This window comes from Cyprinodon variegatus, unplaced genomic scaffold (genome assembly GCF_000732505.1).
Source record: "Cyprinodon variegatus isolate N-32 unplaced genomic scaffold, C_variegatus-1.0 Scaffold60, whole genome shotgun sequence".
Lineage (NCBI taxonomy): Eukaryota > Metazoa > Chordata > Actinopteri > Cyprinodontiformes > Cyprinodontidae > Cyprinodon > Cyprinodon variegatus.
In genome coordinates this window covers 940,817-951,637 of record NW_015150513.1, presented here as the reverse complement: position 1 = coordinate 951,637, position 10,821 = coordinate 940,817, and the positions used below count along the sequence as shown (strand labels likewise).

At 36.3% G+C, this 10,821-nt stretch overlaps 1 protein-coding gene across 2 annotated transcripts in view; it reads left to right on the top strand.

Moving 5' to 3' along the window:
• The window catches only part of LOC107082728 (angiopoietin-2-like), a 37,860-nt gene extending 28,710 nt beyond the window's left edge, over nt 1-9,150 (top strand). For both annotated transcript variants that reach the window (XM_015371539.1, XM_015371538.1), the window contains exons 8-9: nt 7,711-7,841; nt 8,090-9,150. In XM_015371539.1, the coding sequence (XP_015227025.1) occupies nt 7,711-7,841; nt 8,090-8,253 (295 nt within the window). In that variant the 3' untranslated portion in view covers nt 8,254-9,150. The remainder of the gene's footprint in view (nt 1-7,710; nt 7,842-8,089) is intronic.
• The last annotated feature ends 1,671 nt before the right edge of the window (nt 9,151-10,821 follow it).

Here is a 10,821-nt window from a genome sequence, read left to right as displayed (position 1 = left end):
TTTATATTTTCTATGTATTTACCCTTTATAGAATGAATATATATATATATATATATATATATATAGATATCTATATATATATAAACTGCATGGGTCATATGCTCATTGTGTCAATGCTAGATGCTAGTTGCCTGTAACTCTGCATTTTACAAGTGTGACAATAAGTAATATTGTTCTTTCACCTTATTAGGAGGTTTTCTTTGAGATATTTTGTGTTTTTTTGTGTCTGGCAACATGCACACTTTCAGTTAAGGCTTTCTCCTTGCCATTGTACTTTATAAAGGACGCCTTAAAGATTGCACACCAAGTATTCCTCTTAATATTTATCCAATCTAAGACTAAGAATTGCACAGTAGCTTTTCGGCTTTTAGCATTTCTTATTTTCCAGTGATAGAGTAATGCTGATTAACCAATCAGGTTTAAGGTACTTGACTACTGTAGGTAACATATAGGTATACCAGAGTAAATAGGACTTAATACAATGAAAACTATAATTTCTAGATTTTTTTCTGTCAGACGTTTTGCAAAGGAAACACACATAATCATCAGTTTGCAGTCAAGTTATGTCAGTGATGTAATTATTTTCACTCAGGTGTGTGAAAGCAGAGATACATATAAACATTGCAGGACAGCAGATATCCAGGACTACAGTTACAGAAAAGACAATACGCTGATAACTTGCATCGAAAAATTGCAAAAATCTTTCTTCACACCCACAAGTTTAACAAAAATACTTAAAATGAACAGATAAGTCAAGGTTATGTCATGACTTCTTGGCCTTCATCTTCCTTCCCATGTCCCAGCAGCTCCAGCTGCTGCTGTAAATCCCCACAGGGAGCCATGTTTCCCATTGGTTTAGCTGAAACTCAGCTATAGCTGCCACTGCCAGGAAGTGACAAGTTAAACAAAGCCCCCTCTCAGTAACCAGACAATTGCTAACAGGATTTTGTTTGGATGTGCTATTCTTTTGAAGAAAGGGAATTTTACGGTAAATTTAATATAAAGTCTGGGGCTTGCTCTGGTTTAGTAAGTGCTTATAAAGGCTGAGGATCTGAGTGATGATAAATCAAACTCATATGTAGGTCAAGGCCTTCAAAGACATCAAAAGTGGATCAAATTCCTTTGCCCTGAGTTTTTTCCATGTAATTAATGCAATAAAATTGTGTTTTACCAGTTTGCTTCAAGCTACTCTGTGTGGGACAAAGCTCCTAAATCTTTCCAATCACCCCTCTTCGCTCACTACATCTGAGATCACATTTTGTTTAACCTGTACCAGTTTTATATGCATGCTGAAACTTCTGGATTGACCCAGTGGGTTTATAAAATTACTCCCAAGCCATATTTCCCGGTGCTCAACAGGAAGTCGTCTGGACAAATCCCCAATCTCAGCTGGATTCAATGCACTCCCTGGAGCAGAATGGAGCTTTACAGCTAAAATTAAGTTAACAAGATTCATACATAAATTATTGGTTTAGCAGAAAACCTCTTCCTTTGAGGTTCCAAATAAATTATCCTTTTAGTGAAGTATGTGATTAACATTATTTTAAAGCAGCGTGGGGTTAAGGGTCTTGCTCAGGGACCCAACGTGCAGGCTGTGGGGATCGAACCAGATACTTGCAACCTTTTCAGAGCACAAGCGCACTGCTCTACCCACGAGGCCAGAACTCCATCAACCCCAAAACCCATTTAAGCCCGGGAACAAACAGCTTTTAGTAGCAGTGGGAACAGCTCACTGACTTGTGTCTACTGAAACTTAAACGACTCGGCAAGCGACATGTGTTAAAATCACCTCAGCTCTGATTGACATGCTGTGGGCACACCAAATCCAGGTTGACCCTTTAATTTATGTGATACCTTTGAGCGCAACGTATGGATGTCAACACACCGAGCCAATCATGTCTGATCTAACAAGCCGAAACAACTCTGTTTGCATTCGATAAACATGGCACACCACTGGTGAGAAGGATTACTTCTAAACTTTAATTAGTTTTAAAAATTGTACTTTTACCCTTTTACTTGAGTAGAAAAGTACCCTAAACAGCAGAAAGAAAGACTGAGTTGATACTCAGTCTTTCTGAGAAAAAAAAAATGGTTAAAAAAATGGTTGACCCACTATTTTTAGTGGGAAAGAGGATTTGGAGATGTATTCTGTATATGTTTCTCACTTTCATTTTTAAGCTATTCAAACTGATACATAAGCTGTTTTAAAATTATGGTTATATTTATCAAGGAAGAAAAGCTACCAACCACTTATTGGTTATTCATTAATTGCCTTTAAAATAACTAATCTTTAAAAGGCCGAGTTGAATTTCTCTGGCCAGATAATGATTACTTACAAATGTGTAGTAGTAACAAATTACTAAAATATGAGCATTTGAAAACAAAGGCTATGCTAAAAGATTTGTTTTCGGCAACATGTTATCCCCAAGAGCCATCCCTACTGTGGTGAGGCTTCCCAGAACTAGCCTGCCTACCAAAATTACTCGAAGGGCATAAACATAAATAATCCAGGAGGTCACAAAATAATCCACAACTACTCGTCTCGATTGCATCAGTTATACTCAGTGTTCATGATTCAACAACAACCTGACTACTGGCAAAAATAGCCTCTGACTAGGCTTAAATCTAACTGAGATGGTAAGGAGTCAAATGGGGAGAGAGGAGGCCAAAATACATCTACCGAGATGTAAAAGTCTCATTGCCACATATCACCAACTTTAATGGCTTCTTTTGTCATTAAAGTTGAAACAAAAGGTTAATAGGTCTTAGAGACAGTACTTAAACCAATAACTTATTATTTGAATAGCATTTCTCTCTTAAATAAAATCATTCTTTGTATTTTTATATTGTGGCAGATTATCTTCATGTCATGTCATAATTAGTTTAATCTGGAAAGCAGGACATTTCTAAAGGGGCAAATAGTTTTCCACAAGATTATTTTCAGATTGGATGTCCTGTAGCTTCTCACTAAAGTGCCCAAAATCACTGACTCATTACAACAAAAAAAGGCTTTCTTTTGGGGCCTCTAATGAAACTCTAACATCTCTTACTATTGCATAATTTTTCCGCTCCCCACTGCTGTCAATTCCCATTGCTGTCAAGTCCAGGCTTTACCTTGCATCCCTTCAAAACATGTTGTCCTGCCCTTTGAACCTACAAATTCAAGAGGGAGGTTCTTCATTTAGTAATCACAGAGAGAGTGCCTCTGGGCAACAAAGGGGGGACACAGAAGTGTCGGAAAACTCAGAAGGAGACCTTGGCTCTAACTGGAACAGAATTACAGGGGAAGAGAAGAGGCTGTGTAGCTGGACCGACCTCCTCACCCACTCTCTTCAAAGCAGCTCCGACTCGCATTTGGTTGGAAAAATAGACTCGGAGAAGCGCACATGTACACTCATTCAGACTACCTTTTAAAGATGGCTTTAACATGGACAGTAACACTTTTTTTTAAAAACTGGGTTGCTTCACAAAGCACAGCATGTAAGGCAATAATGAGATTCCTTTTGGATAGTTTCCACACTGATGTTCAGCAACAATATGAACATTCAGAGGGGCTTCCAACTTTTTTGCAAAAAAAGCTTTTAAATCCCGCAGTTGCTTTCATGAATATATAACCAAGTGTTTTTGTAATTGTATTTTTTTAATACTCTTGTGTTTGTAGAAGTGTGTTTAATTTGAATATTTCATGCTGCAAAGCAAAGAAGAGCTTTATCTAAAACTGCACCTCTTTAATTTGATTCTAAATGTTAGAATGAAAAAAAGCTTAAGCAATGGATAACACCCTGTTTAATCTTCTGTTTTCTCTCTACATAAACACCTGTTTTGGTAATGAAGAAAAATATTATGAGCATAGACATAGTAAAACTGTTTCCACCTTTACTGTGAGACTTATTATCATGCTCAATTTAGCCAAAATTTTAGAAGACATAAAAAAATAAATAACTAGATAAACAACTGCAAAAACACTGTCACTCATCTTTAAGATTAAGCTTTGTTGGAGGAATTTTTAATAATTTCAGGATTTATTCTGACTGAGGAAACACCTAACATCTATTATAGAGAATCTGGTCTGCCAGAGATGAAGCTTGGCATTACTATTAAAATTTTAGAACAGGGAACATAAACTATATATTTTCTTTTCCCTCATATCACGGTGCGTCCACACCAAACTTGATTCTAGCAAATTTTCTGCACAATTAATTTGTTGCTGCCTGATCATCTAAGGGTTAAATTAAAATGGCTTTTTAAATCCACCTAAAAAACTCTAAAAGCATTCCTTACTTCACCTTATGTTGACATTTTCTCTGTTGCACTCTTAACCCTACGCCACATTATCAATGTGTTCTTCACTACTATATAGTGATAACATATAAATCACTTGTTCCGTCATATTATTACCTTTGGTGTGATTGTACCATCAGAATTGGCGACCTCCACCCACTCCATCACAACCTCCTTTTTCCTTTTCCAAAATGCAGGGCAGTAAAGTATTTTGAGGCAAAAACCATGCATAGCTGCTGGAATGGAGATGTCTACCCACATATTCTGATGCTTTGACTTTGACATCTACTTAGACCACAGAGAGCAGATCAGCTCTCTGTGGTCCGGTGTTGAAGGAGATGTTTCACACCTTCTAGACACATGTCATGTGCCATCCTGCTCTAAAACCTGCTCTACAAATATATTTTAGACTCACTTATTGATCTGCTGCAGTTTGGCTACAAAGTCATGAGCACTCTGTAGCAACTTTACCCCCAGGAATCTATGCCAGGGGCCTGGTGATGGACTCAATATCGTCATCCTAGTTCTGTTGCTGGACAACACTCCCAGATAAATATGCCTGACTCTACCTTCAGGTGAATCAGACACTTTGTGGCAGTTTGGAAACATCATGTGAAGCAGGGGAACAGTTTTTATAAAAAAAAAAAAAAAAACAGGACCATCAGTAATTGCCCTCCAGATTGTGTTCTTTCCCCACCTGCTCCCTTCCCTCGACACAAACAGTTACATATCCAGCCACCAGTCTGTTAAGATCCAGAGGTCAGCGGATTACATCTCGCTCATTGGGCAGGGAGCAGGAGAATCTGACCATCATGCCAGAACAGATGCCAAAACAGTGGAAAGAAGACTCATATACCAGACTTTAAAAAGAGCACAGCCTTACCCAACCCCATCATCCTTTGCAACTCTCAAGTACCCAATATAGACTCCTTCCACTTCCTCAGCACCATTATCAGTCAGGACCTCAAGTTAGAGCTAGCATCACCTCACTTAACCAGAAGGTACAGCATAGAATGTACTCGATGCAGCAACTAAAGACGTTTAGCCCACCAAAGACATTTAATTTTAGAGGCTACATCCTCCAAGGATGTGGTCCACCTTCCTGGGTCCTTGGAGGTCTGTGAAAATAAAGATGCCGGAAGAGTTCTGGCTTTGGATTCAAACAGGTCCAGCCTTCTCTGTCTTTCACTGTCTGTATGCTCTGTTGCCTAGCAACTGTGAGAGTTGACAAACACAGCAGGGATGGATTCCAAACTTTTTACTACTCTTTTAGGTGCTAATAACATTTTTGAGAGCTTCAGCAGCAATACCATCATTGAGAATATCAAATGTATAGCCCCCACTCTGCACAGATATTAGAATCTGAGCTTAAATGTCAGCCAGACCCATTCGCACATTGACAGATAAAACCTTTTATTAAACCAAACATTACCCACCACTTATCTCACTCAATAACCATTTATAACAGCTATTTTCATAAATTTTAGATGGAACTATTGACATACTTGTATTAGAAGAAACTGCACTTACAATTTTCATCACTGTTTGGTGGTATTTATCATTTTCCTATGAGCATGGAGCAGCCAGCTTGCTTGGACTCGCCATGAATCACAGGACACCCAATGCTATGTACGATACACTGGACCCATCCTTCATGATAGGCAAAAAGAATGATTCATTTGTAAGCTGCATAATAATGAGTTACGCGCTATCACATAATTGGCCAACAAATCTGGCCTTCGCAGGATGAAGCCACTGAATTGGAACTCATCAAACGATATGGCACTCCTACTTTGCCATAATTAATTCTTTCCTCCTCCATCATGACGTGGTGCACTGCTGCTACCACCAGGGACAATTTGCAGCACATCATTGCTCAATAGGAAGTGTCAGTGGCTAAAACCTTCCTATTTTTCAGCAAATGTACACCTTCCGGACCCAAAGACGAGCAGTTAAGATTGCAGCTGATCACTCCTAAAATGGACCCAAAATGTTGCTGACTCTCCCTAGTGGCAGGACACTGCTGTTTCTTAGCAACAAAACATCCTATAACAAAAACAGTTTTTTTACTGGTACTATCTGCTAGTTGCCTCATTAAAAGCCCTGGGTTCTTCACTGAAACGTTTCTGCTAAAGAAGAAAATCAAAAACAAAAATATGAAATGAAAATGTCAGCATCTGTATATATACATACTTTGTGATGTATGTAGTGGTGCCCTTCCAATTCAGCTGGCATTGTTTAAGTTATATATTCCTGAATTTATGTATAACAGCTGTATGTTTGATAGCTATGTAAATCACCATATCACCAAAACAAATTTCTTGTGTGTAAAACACAACTTATCAGTAAAACTTTTTCTAATTTTAACCACTTCACAGTGTGAACTTTAAAAAAGCATTAAGAGAAATACAGTTTTCAGAGAATTTATTTATGCATTGACATATTCATATAACTCAGACAATACACAACTGTGATTGCCTAAACCAGCACTTTAAGATCTGTAGGAATGTATGGACTTCTCTTGTTCTACATAACATTACATTTCCTTTTTTCTTTAAGATAAACAGTAGATGTGACTGCACCTATGATTGAACCTAGGAAGAAAATTGAACCCCTTTGTTTTAAACAAATTGTCTTTCTAAAATCTTCTAATATCCTATGCAAGGGCATATTATGATTTTATAAAACCAAGTTAAATTATTCTGGTACTAATTTCAAAGGGTAAGTTTAACTTTACAATGATAGTAACCATTATCAAAAAACAAAAAAAACAAAAAACAAAGCTAATAACCAGGCGGAAAAAGGCTGCTGAACCACGTCCTGATCAGGATCACTTTTTTTTCTTAAACTTTTTTTGAGTTGAATGTAAGAATTGAAAATCCATGTTAGATTTAGCCTTTTAGATGTTTTGTGGAGTTTTCAAATTTCAGGTTTGGTTTTCAAATTGTTAACATGTAAATAACTTAATTACAAGAATGAGCTGAACTAAGACAAAAGGCCAAAACTAGGTTCATTTGAAGAGAACTGGTAAAGATCTGTTTACATTTGAAAGGCAGGGTTGGTGATGTTGCCAGATTGAGAAGCTAACTTACTTTCACCTAGAAAATATGAGCATTCAGATCAAATCACTTTCTTACTCTAAGTTAAATTGTCTGTATACTTATGCAGACAGATTGTTGTACCTTTTTTTGTAATTTTTTTTTTTTTTTTAGTTGAATTGTACTTGGTGTGTAATCATCTTTTTTTTTTCTAAAATTAGCAATGATTTAAGTGTGTTTAGATTTCAACCTTGATACCTGAGATTCAGTGTATTCCATGAATATTCAGTTTATAACATTTTCCAGACATTAGCTTCTGTCATGGATTTTGTTATCTCATTTGACAAAAGTCTATTTATTATTCTCTTCTGCCAAAAAAAAAACAATCTAGCCTTCACGTCGCAGGATTCAGTGGCACTGCTGGCAAAACCAGTAGCTTCACCCATAACGGGAGTCAGTTCAGCACCAAGGACAGAGACAATGACCGCTGCACTTGCAAGTGCGCACAGCTCGCCTCAGGAGGTACGAACTGTCGATCAAATGCTGCCACTCATCTGCCCTGACTCAATCTGTCTCTCTTTACAACCCATCTTGTGGGACATTTTTATTCCTTCTCTTGTAAATGTCCTGTGGAGCTTTTTATTTTCCCTCTGCTCCAGTATAAAGTTACTGCTACCTTAAAGCTGTACCTTTAGGTATTAGATTTTATGAGCTTGAATTTGACTGATTGTGACTTTCTCCTTGAACTGACTGCAATTCTCCCTCTGCAGGATGGTGGTTTGACGCTTGTGGCCCTTCCAACCTGAATGGTATATATTACCCCGTTTCCTCCAATGTAGTCCGCTTCAACGGCATTAAGTGGTACTACTGGAAGGGTCCAAATTTGATGGCAACCATGACAACCATGATGGTTCGTCCGGCTAACTTTAAATGAAATAACTTCTGTTGGATGGATCCTTTTGAACCTAATGTTACAAATAAATATGATAAATAATGGCCATGAACATATGTGATGGCAGCAGAAGACCTCCAACTTCAAGTCCCATTCTGTTTGTCCACTGGCTGAAAGAGGACATGTAGGAGTATTTCTGAAAGGGTTCTCCATATGTCAACATGTTGTAACTATGTCATTTTGCACATGTCACATTTTACCGCTATTATTATTTTTTTATCTAAAAAATTTGGAACAGATTTAGGTACTAAATGAAATAAAACTTATTTGATTTAAAATATATATATACATTTAAAACACAAAATCTTAAGAGAATCCAGAGATGGGACATATTTACATATAAGGCATGGCAGTGTGACTAAAACACTTGGGTGGGTCTTGCATGAAAACAATAAACCAACGATAATATTAGAAATTGTGGTGTAACATTTAGTATCAAGGAGCATTCCAAGTGAGATTCTAAGTTAGACAAAAAAAAAAAGTAAAGCATTGAGTAAAGTTTGTTAATAACCACATAGATAAAGAAGACAGATCTAATGAGCTGTAACAAGCATTGTTAAGTTTGATACATTTCAAGGTATTGGAAGTGGTCCAGACATTTGAATATACATGCAGTAAGGGCTTAAATGTTTTGCATAATGTAATTTTGTAAGTACAAATGTTACTGATAAATAAAACAGGGGAACAACAATGTCAACATGACAAAACTGTAGAGACAGAGACAAAGTATATTCTGTGATGTACAGTGGTGGTTGGATTTAAGAAAGAAAATAACATGGTATAGAGTCCAGAAAAAAGCAAAATGCTGCCTTAAAGATGCAAAAAGATGCAATGCATTGCTTGCAGTGTATCATGCTTTTATAAAAATGTTTTTCTTTTTTATAGTATAGTATAGGTATGTAAATGTTTTTTGTTTTGATTTTGTTTTTTGTTTTGAAGGAACCATGGTAAGAAATGTCCAAGGATAAACATCTTTCTCATAAAGTTTTCTGAGAAATAAGTCAGATTTAGAAATTGAAATATGTTTTTCAGGTTACTACTTATAGTTTAAATAAATAATTAAAAAAAATTTTTTTAAACACAACGACTGTAGAGATGGATATAGCAGTTTATAGACTGCACAGCAGGGCTGTTCAACTAAATGACTTAGGGGTGCACAGTTACTGAAAGCTTAAGGCTCACAGGCTGGATATCAATTAATTAGTTCTTTCATAAGTAAAAATGTACAAAAATAGGTAGTATTAGAATGTTCCCTTTAGATGTGTTTATTTTAAAGCATTACATCATAAATCAAATAAAAAGAGGTACAAATTTGAAGAATTCCCATATCAGATTTTTTTTTCCTTAAAATAAATTCATATTTAATTTTTTTTAAAGATTAAAAATGGTGTATGCCTCCAATTTAGGTATTACTCTGATGGTCTAAATTACCAAATGTTTCTTGGATCTCATTATGAAGCTACTGGAGAAATGCAGTCGTTGTCTAACTCATTTTAATGACAAAAGTATTTAACCTGAGCCAAGTAAGAAGTTTAGGATGTGGGACAAGCAACAGTAAAGTGGACCCCTCTTGAATTTAACACCAAACAAAGACTGGCCACTATACCTTTGATTGTAATATCATGCCAAAATAATGCACTTCATCAGTTTGCTACTACCCTGTCCTTATACAGGCAAGCTTTACTGTGATAGACCAATGGGTAACAACTTCTAATTCAAGTGTTGAAAAAAGTTTAATCTTGTGTGTAAAACTGTAAATCAAATAAAAAAAAACTATGCATATATTTGTGTAAACCTCACATGCAGGTTGTCATTAAAAGCAAACATAAACATGAAGCTCATGTCATTCCAGCCCAAAAAACGCCAGTTTTAGTCATTTCTTTTCACACAGATAATATCAGAAAAAGGTATCAGGCCATTTGCTTAACAATTAGTAGTTGTGACTTGCAGTAATAGAGTGTAGAGTGCAAACCACACAGACATAGGTAATACAGAAATGGAAAGCTGATATGATAAAATCAAATATCTCTTCAAGACTATTTTACAGTCTAGAGAACTTTAGGCCACCCATGCTTGTAGACTAAAATATTGATATTGATCTAACTCCTAACTGGCCAATAGAGAGCAGTAAAGAAACAGACTGAATCATACATGGGTGGACTAGTGCTTAAGAGCTTTCTATACATACATACCCACACACATATATACAATATATATATATAAAATCAGAGAGAGAGAGAGATTTTTTCTTTCTTTTTTTTTTTCTTACTGCACCCATTTGCTGGCTGGACAGATTTGAGCTGCTAGTTGAATAGCCCTGCTGTACCGTCTTTTGACTAAATGCATAACTAAAGTGCTAGCTCAATTTATGGAAAACAAAAAAAATAAAAATAAAATACTCTTATCCAGAAAATACTGCACACATCATCAGTGTCTTCTAAGACTGAATTGTATAATGTACAGTGATGTGAACAAAATATCTTTGTTTATATTGTACAGTATTGCATTGTGGTTAGCTTTAGTAATCCTTTTAATCATTGTCAGATGTTG